The sequence below is a fragment of the Platichthys flesus genome, chromosome 7 (genome assembly GCF_949316205.1).
Source record: "Platichthys flesus chromosome 7, fPlaFle2.1, whole genome shotgun sequence".
Taxonomy (NCBI): domain Eukaryota; kingdom Metazoa; phylum Chordata; class Actinopteri; order Pleuronectiformes; family Pleuronectidae; genus Platichthys; species Platichthys flesus.
Window position 1 is genome coordinate 27,478,560 of NC_084951.1, and position 17,689 is coordinate 27,496,248.

The 17,689-nt window shown below is 45.6% G+C and overlaps 1 protein-coding gene across 8 annotated transcripts; it reads left to right on the forward strand.

Annotated features, from left to right (window-relative positions):
* Positions 1-1,221: 1,221 nt before the first annotated feature.
* On the forward strand, positions 1,222-15,198 carry tpd52l2b (tpd52 like 2b). 8 transcript variants are annotated; one of them, XM_062391439.1, is made up of 9 exons: positions 1,222-1,416; positions 5,065-5,225; positions 5,841-5,989; positions 9,832-9,879; positions 10,393-10,494; positions 13,102-13,128; positions 13,551-13,595; positions 14,011-14,059; positions 14,538-15,198. In XM_062391439.1, exons 1-9 carry the CDS (start codon positions 1,398-1,400, stop codon positions 14,538-14,540), a joined length of 603 nt encoding a protein of 200 aa, XP_062247423.1. In that variant the 5' UTR covers positions 1,222-1,397; the 3' UTR covers positions 14,541-15,198. The 8 variants fall into 8 exon arrangements, with proteins under 8 accessions (XP_062247423.1, XP_062247417.1, XP_062247418.1 ...); XM_062391433.1 differs by having other exon boundaries at positions 14,566-15,198; XM_062391434.1 differs by having other exon boundaries at positions 13,554-13,595; positions 14,566-15,198.
* The last annotated feature ends 2,491 nt before the right edge of the window (positions 15,199-17,689 follow it).

Consider the following 17,689-nt stretch of genomic DNA (forward strand, 5'->3'; position numbering starts at 1 on the left):
ATGCAGGACATAGATTCTGGTTTTATTTGATAAATCAGATTTTGTTCCCCTGAAGTCACATGTAATAACTGTTTGAATTGACATGACAGAATTGGTTTGTAATGTCACCACTTATTTTACGAAACATTATTGTCAATGTTCATTTAGTTTTTGTTGGTGTCTCTGGGTCAGCTGTTTGAGTCATTCCAAATCTGAGACATGAAATAGAAAACCTGGATAAGATATTATTATATTTTCTTCATAATATTCTTTTTGACTATTTATTATTCAGGGTATGAAGACTTACAGAATAATTAAAACAATACATTTCCAAAACAAGACCCATTTGATTTGTTTCGTCCAAATCTTAAAGAACCCAAAAAGACTTACTGTCAGAAAACTAGAAAATATTAATATTGAAGAAATATAACTTTATGTAAACTCTGCTTTATAATAAAAAATGTAACAATGAATACAAAAATCTAATTTACAGATTAGTTGACTGATGACTCAATAAATCTGACAAAGTTATAAAAAATCAACAAAACGATAAAGAAGCCAAATTATACACACTCTGTGACGTCACTTCAGCCCGCCAGAAAAGGCATGCAAGAGCATCGATGTGCATGAGAAGCTAGGAACAGAACTTCCTGTCTGGATTAGAAACATTTTCATAATAAAAGCATAAAAAGACTACACCCAGTTTATTTGACATTCTGAAATGTCCCGGACAATGACGCCTCCACCGGGTGGATGTGTGTGTGTGAGTGTGTGTGTGTGTGTGTGTGTGTCCACTGTGTTTTAAACATGAATGAGTCAGCTGTTCCGTTGAGTACTGACATTTAACACACATTCATATGTAGGTGATATGTTTAACTTGAGTGAATATAAAAACTCTTGTGAACTGAACATCCCCGTAGATTCAATATTAAGTCACTATAGCTAGAAGCTTTTTTCACACCCACTGAACTACACACAGATATGATCACTACACACAAAGTGGATTTACATTTTAATGGTGTTTCTCTCTCATTTTTGAGAACATGTCAGCGTCAAGTTAATATAATGAATCCATAAGAAATTTATTTCATAAATGTATGATTTGGGATGATTCTCATCCAATGAGGAGTCCAGATAAACTTGAATGCTGTTGTCGCACTGGGACGGTTCCGTCGCGCCTCTGTGACGCAATCCCTCTTCTGACCCGGCAGATGTAGGATGAGTCGCAGATTTTATTTTGAAACCCCAGACCGGATGTGGCTGGCCACTCAGCTCTTCTTCTTCTGTGGTTCCGTCGTCGTCGCTGTTTGTTCTGGATCCAGTGAAGCTGAGACCCGGAATAAAAGTCCCGTTGTTCCAGTTCCGCACCGTTTACACCAGTTTGTCTCCTGACGACACGAACTACGTCACCTCTCGTCATGGATCCCGCGAGTCAAGGTAACGTGAACTGTTAGCTTAGCATGTGTAGGCTAGCTTAGCGCTGGAGACACGTAAACAGCTGCGACAAATGTCTCCTCCTTCCCTCAGCGTCATGTGTCCTCAGCTTCATGTGTCCTCCGCTTCATGTGTCCTCAGCTCTCATTTGTCTTCAGCGTCATGTGTCCTCAGCTCTCATGTGTCCTCAGCTCTTATGTGTCCTCAGCTTCATCTGTCCTCAGCTTCATGTGTCCTCAGCTTCATGTGTCCTCAGCTCTCATTTGTCTTCAGCGTCATGTGTCCTCAGCTCTCATGTGTCCTCAGCTCTCATGTGTCCTCAGCTCTCATGTGTCCTCAGCTTCATGTGTCCTCAGCTTCATGTGTCCTCAGCTTGTGGACATTATCAAAAAAAAATGTCTCCTGCTTCATGTGTCCTCGGCTCTCATTTGTCTTCAGCTCTCACGTGTCCTCAGCTCTCATGTGTCCTCAGCTCTCATGTGTCCTCAGCTCTCATGTGTCCTCAGCTCTCATGTGTCCGCAGCTTGTGGACATTATCAAGGATAAATGTCTCCTGCTTCATGTGTCCTCGGCTCTCTCATGTTAGGATGTGGACATTATCAAAGGTCAATGTCCTCAGCTCTGTCTCATGTCAGTTTTATTATATCAGAGTCTGAAACATGAGCTCCGGATTTTATTGTCTGGACACGTCCTGTAGTTTGTGTCTGTGAAGCAGCAGCAGGTTGTCGGGTCCGACTCGTTCAAACAGGAACCTGTAGGGGACATCCAGGCGAGGGGCGGAGCCTGTAGAGCAGCAGGAGGCGGGACATGACGTATAAACTCTGCTGTGGACAGATCAGTGTTGTTGTTTACAGCTCATCCACACCGGGGTCGGCCCTCATCACCAGAAGATCTGGAACCTCCTCGTGTTTCTAAGTTTACGTCTTCATCTTCTACGTGTCCGGCTCCTCTTCTTCATCCTGAGATGTTTGTGTTCTTCCAGTTTCACGTCACGTGTTAGAAACCTCGTCCACTCGTCCACTCGCTCACTGGGAAGCTTCCACACATTGTCCTGCTGGTTCCTCACATGGTCTCACTCTGACATGTTACACACATTTTACCAGGAGGCTGCAGGAGAAGATCCAGAACATGTCCAGAGACACTGACTCAGACATTAGTTCTAACATCCAGAACACGCCAGGAACACGCCAGGAACACGCCAGGAACACGCCAGGAACACGCCAGGAACACGCCAGGAACACGTCAGGAACACGCCAGGAACACGTCCAGTCTTCAGTGTACGACTGAAGCTAAACGAGACAGAATCCTCTCACAGGCTGCAGCCTCTAAAATGTATAAAATCTGAATCTGCTCTTCAGAAAAACCACTTAGTATAACCTGAACGTTAAAACCTTCATGAACTAACACGAGATCACATTAGTTGAGCTGCGGTGTCTTGGGAGCATCACGTCAGCAGAATCCCTCTGGAGATGGACTAATGAGACACTTAGGGCTGCATCCTGTTCTCTGTAATACTGAGTGGCCATCACAGATATGTCACATGTCCGCGGCTTCCTGTGTCTGAGAGGGACCGGCTTTTAGGAAGTGATAAAATTCATCTTGATGACAAACTGGAGTGAACGTCTGTCCACTGCCGCTTCCTAAACGATGCTGTGAGACACATGAGGAAGACATTTGACCGAGCTGCTGCCTCTTCCTGCTTCGGACAGAATCACATGACACCTGAGTGATTGTTAATGATAGGAACAGATGTCTGTCATGTGTGTTTGATTTTCAGGGTCCATGTTGATTGTGGTTATAATGTTTAGTCTTCCTGTTTTTTAGCATGAACTAGACCAGAATGCTTTGCAGCTGCGAGGTGGTGATTTGAGGGGTGTGGCCGTTATCACCTCCGTGCCTCGTGTTTGCAGACTGGTTAGACGACTGGCTGAGGTCAGAGGAACTACCTTCAACTTCCATGAGCAGCTACGGTTTGATTAGAAGGAGCAGAGCTTGGACTGATGGGATGTTGTCAGGGGGCATTCTGGGAAGTGTAGGAAATGTCTGAAGGAGACGTGGAAACATGAACTACATAAACTGTACCTGAGCCTCATTATCATTCTTTCTTTCTGATCTCTTTATCTCACTCTTTATCTCACCCTCGCTGCTGTTGTGTTTGAGGGCCGGTCTGACTCTGAGTCAATACACCTTCAGGGTGGAGTCGTCACCAGCGTGAATCCGGAAACTGAAACTCACCAGCGCTGCCTGCAGATCCTGACAATCTGAGTCTCCTGCTACACACAGCTGCTGACGTGGGTGTGTGTGTGTCTGTGGCTGTAGCAGAGTGGTGTTGAACTCAGTGTTGCGTATACATGCTTCAGGTTTAAAATGCTTGAAGTGAGGTGGAAAATTGTGTTCACTGTTGTGGAAGTTGTTGTGTTCATAAGCAATGTGAGGCTTGAGTTCGGTTTCACAAAGTGTTTGTTTACTGGACTTTAATTGATTTAAATCCCGGTTGTTAATCCTGGAAAAGCTGAAAAACACTGAGACTCACTCACTTCTGATAATCGTCTCCACGGCTGAGGTGTGGGTTGTGTTCCCACCAGAACCTACTGGACCGAAGCACAACTCCTGCTGCCTGAGCTCTTTATACATTTCATATATATATATATATATATGCCTTTTGCTGAATCTGTGTGCTTTTGTTCTTTAAGTAGTTTAATCCTATTTGTCTTTCATATCTCTCTCTAGTTTAGGTCAGTGTTCTTTTTTTGTAGAAAGTGAAAGTAAAATGTTTTCCCTGAAAGAGATCTTGATCGCGATGGAAATCTAGAACCAGTTTCCATTTGTCACGGAGGCCGACAGGTCTTAAATCGCTGCTGTAAAGTTCTCACAGATGTCGTCCTGAAGAAAGATGAAACGAGTGCTGTTTGTAAAGTGAAGCTGCTTCAGACGTGAACTGAAGTCCGGGCATTGTCCTGAAGGGGCTGAATGTGAGAACCACAAATGACCTGCACATTGGGGTAGAAGACGAAGACGTCCACTTGGAAACACGAGGAGATTCCAGATCTTTTGGTGATGAGGGCCGACTCCGGTGTGGATGAGCTGTAAACAACAACACTGATCTGTCCACAGCAGAGTTTATACGTCATGTCCCGCCTCCTGCTGCTCTACAGGCTCCGCCCCTCGCCTGGATGTCCCCCACATGTTCCTGTTGTGAATGAGTCGGACACGACAACCTGCTGCTGCTACACAAACACTGACTACAAAACATGTCAGGAACAAGCTGCTGCTTCTGGAGTTCATGTCTGAAAACAGCTCATGTTTCCGATCTATTCCTCCTCCCCCCCCCCCCCCCAAAAAAATAAGAAATTTGATCTGGAAATGCATCAATAAAATCTCCTCATTTCCAATCCCTGGATGTTCGGTCACTCAGGCCTTTCTGGTCTTGGCTCCGTCAGTTGTTTCCATCTCTTCCTGTCTGATACCTCCTGCTGGTCACACTGGTCACACTGGTCTGTTCCTGGCCTCCTCTTCTGTGCTGTCACTGAAATGGAGACTGAACCCCTCTGGGTGTCTCACACTTCCTCTGGTGTGAATGTGATCTGCTCGTCCCTCTGCTTCACTTCACTCTTCCATTAACGTGTCCTGTCTCCCCCCCACGCCTCTCAGATATCAACCTGAACTCTCCTAACAAGGGCCTGGGTGTGGATCACGCAGAGGCCCAGTCGGACCCGGTGGTGGTGGAGGGGGCCGTGGCCACTCCGCTCAACCCTCTTCCACCCGGCCTGACGGAGGAGGAGGCTGAGGAGCTCCGCACTGAGCTCACCAGGGTAAGAACCGGCCCACTCAACACCACCAGGTGTTTACATGTTACCTTCTTTCATATTCAATTAGAAAACCAAAATCTGTTTTTCATTTATGGATCTTAAACCAAAACTCATTTTGAACATAGGAAACGGGATATGGGCCAAACTTGGTTTGATATTAAACTGGTGATGATTTCTTTGACCCTGAAGTTCTGTTGGGGGGGGGGGGGATACCCTCATTGTTAGGGTTAGGGTCGGATCATATCCTTTATTTCTGTTTTCATCTCCGAGCTCAATAATCTATGGTTTTGATGTAGGTCAAATGTCACTGTGACCTCACTGTAATGAATTTGCTAATCTTCATCAAATACAGTTTATAGGTGTTATTCCATTTCAAGTCTTCACTACATACACTAACGTACATTATGGGATGTTGATGTAAGCTTGGCGGAGGTAAACAACTCTCAGGCGTTAATCCAGTTCCTCTGTAGAGCAGCAGGACTGAGTCAGAGCAGAAAGATGAGTTGGATCAGATTCTGCAGTGAAGGATCACGAGTATCATGAATCAACATCTTTCTGCTAAAGAGCTGAAGCTCCAGGAAGAGCTTCTGATTCCAGCCTCTGTCTCTGGTGTTCCAGGTGGAGGAGGAGATCAACACCCTGCGTCAGGTCCTATCAGCCAAAGAGAGACACGCCGCCGAGCTGAAGAGGAAGCTGGGCCTCAGCCCGCTCAACGAGCTCAAACAGAACCTCACCAAGGGCTGGCAGGACGTGCAGACCTCCAACGCGTACGTACTCCTCACAGCTCACATCTCATCTTAGACAGATGCTTGTTGTTTATCTTCTAAAACAGTTTGAATATTCACAAGCAGCTCAGGATGAATCCAGGTTTGGTGTAAGGAGCAGATATCGAGCAGCTTCTGGATGAGCTCGTGTTTCACTCGTTTCTCAACGGATGTTTTCTCTCAATCAAAATGTCCCAGTTTACTGGTCCTTGGTTACTGGAGTCAGTGGGTGATGAAGCAATCCTTAATATTATAATCATTATCAAGGGGCTGTGACAGTCTGAGCTCTAAGTCTCATTAAAGATAATAATTCATAAGGATGAAGACTGGCTTGTTCAACTGTGAAAGTTAATTTACAACTCTGACATGTTTTCTATGCTCATTTAGTTCTAGTCCAAAAATAATGAATTCTGCAGCCGTTATATTTTTTATTTAAAAAAATTTAAACAGGATCATGAAAATAGGTTTATAGGTTTGATTATTGATCACCTCAGCTGCTCACATGCAAAACATTATGACTGACGGACATCTCATCTTGAATTGAGGAATCTCGATCAATAGCAGGGACACAACCTGATGACTCAGACCCTGCACATGAAACCCTGAGCACATGATTATAAACGTTATTCAGATGATGATTATAATTGAGTTCCTGATCAGCTAACGGAGCCGGGCTGCTCCGACCGGGGGGGGGGGCTGGAGGCAGCAGAACGTCCTTGTGTCTCTAGCTTCGTGAGAACCTCTGAGACATGAGAGCGTGACCCGTTTGGATCGGAGTCCTCAGCTCTGCTGTTTGCTCTCTCACGCTCGTCCTCGGGCTCTCACTGTTCTCACCTCCTCACCATGTTTGAGAACGCTGCTCGGTCCGTCCTCTGTGGGTTTGACTCCGTGTCTGGTCGGAGGTCGAGTTGAATTACATGTGGTAGAGGAGCACATGGATCGAGTTTGGAGATTGTCAGATGTTTTCCAGAAATCCGTCCAGATGTGATCGATCCCCACCTGTCAGGGTTATCAGGCTCATTTTGATATATGATGAGTTTAGTCTTGTTTATTTGAAAGTGTGTCTGACCCTGTTGAGGATTTACACGGTGTCTGGGGGGGGGTCTTAAAAAGTCTCATTCTGAGGGAAAGACGATGATGAGTCCTGTCTCTGTCTGTAGGTTGAGAGAGAACCTGTAGTTTCCAGGGTTCATCTGAATTCAATACTTCACCTTGTCTTCAGTTGTTGAATTCTGGGGAAGTGTCAGTAATGCTGGGACTCTGATCTCCCCTCAGATCTGTTACACGTGCCCTAGATCTTATATTAAGAAGAATCCATGGAGAGTTTTACGATTGTCTCTTCATGTTAGCAACCTGATATCACATCTTCAACTTGCCTCATTGAGCATGTTTGTGTTCAAGCTGAGGGGATGGAACTCAAATGTACGGTTTGATTTTGTTCTAATCCTCATCTGGCAGCCATCAGGAAGTGGAGGTTATTTTACCCTGAGAGCAGAAATCGACCACCTACATTTATAAAATGTGAGTGGATCAATAAGCCACTTACTGGTAATGTTTGCACGTGACGCCAGGGCCTGAGGGAGGAGGGAACGATCTGTTGAGTGGCTGAGGCCGGATGTGGACCGTAAAGGAGGCAGTGACTCACCAACATTCAGAATTAGCCGTGTTGTGTGTTGGTTATGAATCATCTCTGGGACAAGTCTCCCACAGATGTAGGTAAAGGTGAAGCTCGTGGTCCAAGTCTTAGGTTTGTCCTTCAGGTGTTTCTATCAGAGATGGAGCTTCATGGTTCAAAATGGAAATGAGCTGGTCACAGCTCAGACGTATGAACTCTGCTCCATCTGAACAGAACTCATTAGCTCCATAACCAGACGTGTGTGTGTGTGACCTTCAGTTTCCTCAGGGAGACGTTGTCATAGAGGAAACTTGAATCTGTGAGTTCTCTGCTGGTTTCCATGAGACGAAGCTGCTGGGAGGTCTGGTGCTCATGGAGTCTTCACCGTGGCTGGAGAATGAACTGGATGGAAAGATCACAGAGTGACTCTGAAAGCACACTGGTCTCCACTTTAACACACGTCTTCACAAACCACATCAGCTGCACTGGTTTGTCGTATTTCTTCTACCTATATGCTCACACATCAGTGTGTTAATCCTCGACTACACTTAAAGATGGGCAGCGCTTCTCTGCAGCTTTAAACAAGAGCTTTATAAGATTCACACAAAGTTTAGAGTCTCAGTTTGTGTTAAAGTAAAAACCTGTTCAGACCAGAGACCAGAAATAAAGATGGACAACAACTATATTTTCTCATATTGAAAACAGGAAGTTAACGGATACAAACGCTGCCATCTGGTGGTGGTGACATCATCTGCAGTTGTGATCATTGCGCTATGACGTCATGTTCCCGCCCATACACGTGCTGGACCAATCACATAAGAGTCACATATCTGTGACTTGATTTAAAGTTTTATTTAACAGTAACGATTGCAGAACCATCAGTGCTAAAAATATATCAAATCAGATTGTGTATTTGTAGAATCGTGACCTCTGTAATATCCACATAGAGCAGCAGGACATGATTGTTGATAAGAACAACACACACACTCAATGCTACACACAGCGCAGTAAGGTGTGTGTTTGTGCCGCTCAGCCCCACACACACACACACACACACCAGACCTGCAGGAACAAGGAGGAGAGGAATGTGAGGGCGAGTTGGAGGGAGGGGAAGAGAGAGAGAGGGTTTTGCTTAGTCATAGGACACGTGATGTCCACAGAGGGAAATGGGTTATGAATTATGAAAACGCTGGAGGCACAAAGACATTGAGATGGAAAATCAATCACTCCACGTCTGTGCCTTCAATGTTTTAATTGCTGCTGTGCTTTGTTTCAGTCTCAACATGATAAATGAGGAATATTAGGGGAGATATGATTTCAGAATTTAAGAAAATAAAGCTCAACACCTTTTCTACACACATCACTCAAAAGGTTTAGATCAGAAAAAAGAAATGAGTCCACATACAAGCCTCCAGATGTGAAAGAGAAACACTTTGTGTTTGTGTATTTGTGCTGTGAGACACACAGCAGTCACAGTGCTGTATGGACAGTGTGTGTGTGTGTAGTCACTGTGTTGTACAGTAAGCAGCCTTGTCCTGGTGTCAGTCTGGAGACAGACACCAGCCTTGTGTGAGGTCTGAGACGAGAGCTGTCTCCTGAAGCGTCCCCATGTGTCTCATCTGGATCCAGAGACACACATCTCAGCTGCTGTCACTCAGAGTCCGGTGGTTCGATGCTCCTCCAGATGAAGGGAGGTCTCCTGTCAGCCTCGGGTTGTGCGTTCTCAGGAACACAAACTCACTAACGCTCTCTTCCTAGACACTGTCCACTGTGTGTGTGTCTGGGTGCATGAAGACTATTGAATACTTTTTAATGTCATTATGATCTTTGTTCCATGCTCCAGCGTACAATCAAAATGAAATGCAGTTCCTTCTGTGTGTGTGTGTGTGTGTGTAGGACATTTAGTCCCGTCCTCACTTTCTGTCCCACCTGTAATGGACCGGTCCAGGGTTAGGACTTGGTTCTAGGGTCAGGGAGGTTTACGGTTAGGTCTCAGCTGGTTATGGGTTAGGGTCTCCACAATGAGTGTCCTCACAAAGACACATGTATGTTTGTGAGTCTTTAGGAATCATCAGCTGTCTCCTGGCCTATGATTTTTCATTATGTTAATAAAACCGTCCCCAGTGAGTTAAACAGTAAAGATCCCGTCTCCAGCTGCACACTGTGATCTCTACTGTACTGTGAGTGTGTGTCTGTCCCCTGTGTCATGACCCTGCTGTTGTGTCTTCAGATATCTGTCCGCCTCGGCCACTTTGGATGACATCACCCACTCTGAAGCGTGAGTTGATCCAATGAGCTGAGGTGTCTTTACGTGTGTGTGTGGGGGGGGGGGGGGGGGGGGGGGGGAGATAGAAGATAGACGGGGGGGTTGCTTTATTATTTTATTTGATTCAGTTCTTCTGCTTGTTTGAATTGTGCAGTTTGTTTAAAGTTGTGTTAGAGGCAAAATGAATAATGAGCTGATTTTACTGACGCACATTAAATCACTGTTAGATTAATTTTAATGTTTGTGGTAGAATGGTTTGTTCTAAAGTTCCACTTCTTTACTCCCCCAACCCCCCCCCCCCCCCCCCCGTCTATCTTCTTCATTCTTTCTTTCACTCCATCCATTTTCTTTCTTTCTTCATTTGTCTCCCTCCCCTCCTCTTCCTCTCTGCCCCTCCTGTCTGATTCTCCCCACTGTCCTACATCTTCCACCATCTGTCCCCCCCTCTTGTCTTTCCTTTGTTCTCTTTCTATTCTCTCTCTCTCTCTCTCTCTCTCTCCATCCCTCCCTCCGTCCCCTCTCTAGATACAAGAAGACTCAGGAGACTCTTTCCCAGGCAGGACAGAAAACCAGTGCAGCCATCAGCACAGTGGGCACGGCCATCAGCAGGAGGCTTGGTGATATGAGGTACAATGAAACAGAGCCAAAATGGCCGACGCTGGCTCGGCGGCAAGAAGAAATGAGCAGAGTGAACAGTGTTGAAAGAGAATGATTGACTGGAAATATTCATTCACAACCCATTGTTCTCTGGGGAATTGTGAAAATATGAAAAAAGAAAACTTATCTTCTCACTATGTCAAAGAAAGTGGATTTCCTGGATCATGTTTCAGATCATCTCCAGATCTAATGAGTTCTCTCTTGACCCAAATCCCATGAATCCAACAGCAAACATGAAAACATGAGCTCCTTACTGGAGGTAGAAATCCAGTTCAATAACAACCATCATTTATGATCTAATCATAACCAGTTTAAGTCTTATGACCAGGATTCTAGTTTCTTTAACAGGAAACCTTCTCTTCTTCACTGCATCTGCTCATCTGTTGTGTAGCTGTGGATGTTTATATAGAAGTGGAGCTGTAGAGAAACCAGGAGACACTCACACTTTCCTCAACTCAACAAGTGGGTCAACACAACTTCATTTGTTTTCACTGACACACAAAACATCTGAAAACAGCTTCATTCACATCACATCAAACTGAATGGAGCGAGGCCGTAGCATTAGTGACTCACTCTTTCCTAAAATCACACTTGTGTTGTTTCTGTAACACACAGTAGAACTGTGAGTGACTTTGTGTTGAGATGAAACTTTGACTGTAGAACAACGAGACTGAAGAAGAACCAGTAACTCCTTCCTGTTCCCAGTCTGACCAGTCCTCATTGACTCACATCGCCGTCTCTCATTATATTCAAGTTTCCACTCAGACACACACATTGATTGCTCTTTGTGTGTGTGTGTGTGTGTGTGTAGATGCCTATGTGGCAGTGTGTGTGTGTAGATGCCTATGTGGCAGTGTGTGTGTGTGTAGCTGTTTCCGGTTCATGTGTCTGTCAGGTCCTTCGCTGCATGTCACACGTTTTCCTTGTTTGTCGTAACTCTTCCTGTTAGTTGTTGTTCAGTTTGCAGATGAGTTCATGTTGTGTTGAAACCTGAGGAACTGTAATCCTCATTTGTTTTGGACGAGGAGAGAACACACTGCAGCTGCACATTGTGAGAGATTCACACAAACTTACAAACCACAGTTTGTGTTTCACATAAAATCACAGACTGAAAATAAAGAGCGAGGACATCTTCACCTGGTCACACAGGAGGACGTCTAGTGTCTGCTGTAGTGTGAACAGGACGGAAGTGTCCCTGCTGGCGTCCGTCTCTGGGGTTATGCTGCTGTGTCTCACCCTCTGTCTCACCCTCTGTCTCACCCACTGTCTCACCCACTGTCTCACCCACTGTCTCACCCACTGTCTCACCCGCTGTGTCTCACCCGCTGTGTCTCACCCACTGTCTCACCCTCTGTCTCACCTACTGTCTCACCCTCTGTCTCACCCTCTGTCTCACCCACTGTCTCACCCACTGTCTCACCCACTGTCTCACCCACTGTCTCACCCACTGTCTCATCCACTGTCTCACCCTCTGTCTCACCCTCTGTCTCATCCACTGTCTCACCCACCGTGTCTCACCCACTGTCTCACCCACTGTCTCACCCACTGTCTCACCCTCTGTCTCATCCACTGTCTCACCCTCTGTCTCACCCTCTGTCTCACCCTCTGTCTCACCCTCTGTCTCACCCTCTGTCTCACCCACTGTCTCACCCTCTGTCTCACCCACTGTCTCACCCACTGTCTCACCCTCTGTCTCACCCTCTGTCTCACCCTCTGTCTCATCCACTGTCTCACCTGCCGTGTCTCACCCTCTGTCTCACCCACTGTCTCACCCACTGTCTCGCCCTCTGTCTCGCCCTCTGTCTCACCCTCTGTCTCATCCACTGTCTCACCCGCCGTGTCTCACCCTCTGTGTCTCACCCTCTGTCTCACCCTCTGTCTCACCCTCTGTCTCATCCACTGTCTCACCCGCCGTGTCTCACCCACTGTCTCACCCACTGTCTCACCCACTGTCTCACCCTCTGTCTCACCCTCTGTCTCACCTACTGTCTCACCCTCTGTCTTACCCTCTGTCTCACCCACTGTCTTACCCTCTGTCTCACCCACTGTCTCACCCACTGTCTCACCCTCTGTCTCACCCTCTGTCTCACCCTCTGTCTCACCCTCTGTCTCACCCACTGTCTCACCCTCTGTCTCATCCTCTGTCTCACCTACTGTCTCACCCGCCGTGTCTCACCCACTGTCTCACCCTCTGTCTTACCCTCTGTCTCACCCACTGTCTCACCCTCTGTCTCACCCTCTGTCTCACCCTCTGTCTCACCCACTGTCTCACCCTCTGTCTCACCCACTGTCTCACCCACTGTCTCACCCTCTGTCTCACCCTCTGTCTCACCCTCTGTCTCACCCTCTGTCTCACCCACTGTCTCACCCACTGTCTCACCCACTGTCTCACCCTCTGTCTCACCCTCTGTCTCACCCACTGTCTCACCCGCCGTGTCTCACCCGCCGTGTCTCACCCACTGTCTCACCTGCCGTGTCGTCCTCCTCCTCGGTGTCTTTGATTTGTCCTTGCTGCTGCTTGTGCCTCACTCTCTCTCTCTCTTTTTGTTTTGAATGGCTGCCTTGGTTTCCCTGCAGAGCTCTACCTTTCTCGAATTCCTTTGGGTAAGACTAACACGCCCTGGTCATGTGGTGAACTGACACAGAGTCTACATGTTTAGGACACACAGTGTTTCCTCCTGCACACGGACGTGAGGCGTGTTGACCTCTGCTGTGGTTTTAATAATCACTCTGCAAACACACAACCATGTGCAGTTCTCCCTGCGTCTCTGTGGGTTAAAGGAAATACTTGTTTTTTGTTCTAGTGTTTTAATAATTGTAACTTTTCATTATGACTGAAAACTTAGAGAATTCATTGTTATTAAGACTTTGGCAGAACCTAGTTTCACCTTGTGAAGTAATATCTGAACTTTGACTTTCTGCATTGTGTGTCTGTGTGTGCGCGTGTGTGTGTGTGTGTGTGTGTTTTGCCGCTGCTTGCTTTATAACACTTGCACTTCTCTGTCTCCTCTTTAACGCTTTCAAAGTAGCAACTATTCCATTCGCCACTCGATAAGTATGCCCGCCATGAGGTAAAGTAACACACTGATCTGCTGCTGTCTGTCTCTTTCTGTCTCTCTCTGTCTGTCTCTGTCTGTCTCTGTCTGTCTCTCTGTCTGTCTCTCTGTCTGTCTCTCTCTCTCTCTCTCTCTCTCTCTCTCTCTCTCTCTCTCTCTCTCTCTCTCTGTCTCTCTCTCTCTCTCAAACCTTTTCATTTTGAATTTAGCAGGAAACATGAGTCATTAGTTGGTAACGATTGTGTGGTTCAGTGTTTGTCTAACGAGCTGGTGTTGTGTTCTTCACTGTGAACATGTAGAAAACATTCATTGTAAAAAGTCACACGTGTAAAAAGTGAACTGTTGTTTGTTTCTAGTTTTCTGTCTCTTCTGTTTTCATGAGTTGTTTCATGTGATACTAACATGAATGTGATTGTGTCTCTGCTCTGCAGAACTCTGCCACCTTCAAGTCCTTTGAGGATAAGATGGGGAACCTGAAGGTGAGAACACGCAGTAGTTATTAATAAGTTATCAGAAATATTAATCCAATCAGAGCTGGAAAGTTAAGATAATGTGAAAAGAACATATAAACTTCTGAGGGAGAAGTATTCTTTTAACCTTCTGATTTTTCTGTTGTAGCATCACAAACTTACAAAGTGTTAATTTGGTGATTTCACCGACTTTAAGTAAAATTCATTTTCTTTGATTTCAGGATTTAATGATTTTATTCCACATAAGTTTAAAGTATCAGTGAAGTGATTCACTACAGATCTATAGAACCTTGCTTGTCAAATGAATTCAGGTGTAAACATGAGAGCTACAACTAAATTATTTCTATTATTGATAATCCAACAATCTTTTTTCTTCATTAATCATAAGTTTCTATGAATTGTCAGAAAAAGTTAGAAATGAAGTTTCACCACTGTAGTTTTGTTATCTGTTAATTGAGTGTTTCTTTGAGCCGCTCACCAGGAGCAGTAACGACTCTTTGCTCCGCCCCCTGCAGTACAAGGTGGTCGGCCCCCGAGGGAACGGGGACGCCATCGGCTCCCCCACCGACTCCACCCCCACTCAGGAGAACCCGCCTTTCTGAACGCACACCGCCTCTTCCACTTCCTGTTCACCCCCCCCCTCCTAGCTGCCACCTTCCTTCATGACCTGAGACTGTACTGTTATCACCTCACACGGCAGGCTCTGCCCTGACCTTTGACCCTCCACCTCACCGCCTCACCTCCACTCACTCGCCCCAAAGCGCCGACGGGCAGAGGCGGGGGACTTGTGAATTTGAGGTCGAAGGTCAACCTGCACTCCTCTGCATCACTGTTGAAAAAATTATTGTTGATCTGTCGACCTGAATAATTTACAGACTCGTCGCTTTAGTCACTTCATCACTTCCTCCCCGGTGACATCATCACTTCCTCCCCGGTGACATCATCACGTCCAAAACAAACACATCAGCTGATCATCGAGGAAAACTGAAGGAAAACTAAGATGTCAGATTTTTCATTTTGACCTGAAGTTGTTTAGAAACACTTCGTTCCCCAGAGGTCACGAGGCCCAAAGCGAGTTCAGCTAGTCTGTAAAGATTTGATCAAACTGAATTGTGGTCATTTGACCTGAGGGGGGGGGGGGGTGTTGGATCAGGAAGCAGGAAATCTGCAGCCTGGGGGGGGGGGGGTTAGGGGCATAAGGAAAACCGTTGATTCGCTGCTTGACTCTAATATTTCTTTCAACTTTCTCTCTGACTGCTTCAGTCGTCCCCAACTCGTCCCCAGCTTCACTCACAGGTCAGAGGTCAGTGGTGTGACCTGGGCTGGGGGGGGGGGGGGGGGGGACCTGCTACATGCATGTGCTCATCTCAGTTGAACCATAACCACCATGCAAAGACGACCAAGGTCTCCTGTAAAAAAACTGAAAAAATAAAACCTTAAACCATTTTGTATTATAAACTATTTTTACACTGCTTTGCATAATGTTTTTACTTAACTTTTATCAATATGTATAAATATATATGAATAAATCTATCGTCAGCGGGAGGGTAGTGAGGGGGGGGAGCAGGAGACGAAACTCAGAATGATTCAGTTTCGCAGACACGAGACACTGACGCCTTGTCTGTTGTTCCTGCTTATTATCTAAAATTTAACGTTTGAGAAACTGACTCATTGGATGTGACGCCGTCGGGGGGGCAGGAACACGGAGGAGGTTTGGGTTCAGATGCAGCTCGTGACGTTCGATCTCAACCTTCTCTCGGAGCGACGATGTTTCCTCGACTGTTTCCTCGACTGTTTCCTCGACTGTTTCCTCGTTTCCTTCCTCGGCTGTTTCCTCGGTTCCTCCTGGTGACGAGGGGGGGGGGCGATGCTTCGCTGTGTAACACTATCGGCGCTTTTCTATCGGCCTTACTCACTTTAAAGGTTTCACCCGTTCTTTAGCTGTAGAACTCGAGGTGTACTTTGTTTTGTACGTATTTGTCTTTGTTGAACAGACTGGTTGGATGAAGGAAGGGGGGGGGGGGGGGGGGTCTGACAGGTTCTTAAACAAACATCTTGCTGCTGAAGCTTTGCCAACGAGCCCACAATGCACTTCTGTTAACACACTAAATGTCCTGATGGTGCACACACGTTGCACAGGCCAAAAGACACACAAAATCACAGTTGCTCTTATTGTTGTACACCTGCACCACCCCAGCACACACACACACACACACACACGTTGTGATGCAGCACCCGTCACTTTTCTCTTGAATATGGAAAAAGTTGTTTTCTAGTTTTTGTTTCTCTGGCACAAAGTGCGCTGATACACGGGCAACACTGCCTCCTAGTGGTGACACCTCCCAAACAACGTGGAGCCCAGATGTGGCTCTGCACCATCAGCTGGAGGTTCATGATGATCATGTGACCTCAGGCTCGATGGAGGAACAAACCCTGAACTCTCAAAACGTTGCTCGGTGTCAGACGCTGTTTCATTTTTGCCAAAGTCCGTCTCAAAGTCTTGTGAGTGGACGTGAGCTCCAGGATCTGGCTTCATCACTAAAGATTCCTTCACAGGAGGATTCTAACTCGAGCCCTACAGTTAAACCTTTCAGGTCACAGTGAACACGATGCAAACGTTCGGTAACAGAGCTAATGTGAAACTAGAGTTGATTGAAAGGTTCAGTGCACTCGATCCGTGGTGAAGGGAACTTTAAAAATGTGTTGACTGGATCCTGAGCAGCGTCTGAGAGGGAGGACTGGGAACACTGGTTCTTTCTGGAGTTGCTGTGCGTGATGTTGGATTATTCAGCGTTGCTCTGGTCTCTAAACGTCCTCACGTGTTTTCTTCAGGTGGAAACTGGCTGAAGTAGAAATGATTTAAGACCGTTAACATTTCAGATCATGAAATGATTCAGCCAAAACTTCCCGGGAAGATTTAAACTATAAAAAACAAACTTGAAGTAAAAACACATTTTAAAAAACCAACTTCCTGTCAAACTGCTTCAGATTCGATCATTTGCATATTTTCTTGTTTTGTGTTGATCGTTTTGTTAGTTGATATTTTTCAGCATAGTTTATTTTTCTTTCTATAGATGTGGATTCAAGAGAATGATCATATGTATAATTAATTTGCCATCAGCTAAAAACAAATGTTTAAACATGTAAGAACTTCTCTCTGACTTTGTGCTTTGCCAACGTGAGACGCTCACTACAACACGTTTATATCAGTGTCATTTATTTTAGCTCTCACTCCAAAAAATCTCAATTAAAATAGATTAAAGTGTGAATTGCTTATAAAGCGACCTTGGGATTATGATCTGTAAATCAGTGGGATCTGGATAGAAGAGGATTGTGTACTTTTCTTTCAGTTGTGATTTGAGTTCTGGTGCCAATGGGAAGTGGAGGCGACGCTGGACGACAGGAGAATATACTCATAGCTTTATTTAGTTCCAGCTGATGTAGATTATTAAAAGGGATCAGATGTGGAAGCTTATGATTTAAATCAGTTTTTGGTTTGATTGTATATGTTTGGATATCAATAAAGCATTCCTTTAAATGACAAAGTGTTGTGCTTCAATTATTCCAATCTGTAATGAAATGAACCCAGAATTTACAAATGTTTGAATGTGTTTATTACTCCTGAGGTTTTATCGTCTG

Coding starts and splice junctions, on each gene's coding strand:
- tpd52l2b (XM_062391433.1), top strand. Junction 9,880..10,392: donor GACATCACCCACTCTGAAGC/GTGAGTTGATCC, acceptor TCCCCTCTCTAG/ATACAAGAAGACTCAGGAGA. Junction 13,129..13,550: donor CCTTTCTCGAATTCCTTTGG/GTAAGACTAACA, acceptor ACGCTTTCAAAG/TAGCAACTATTCCATTCGCC.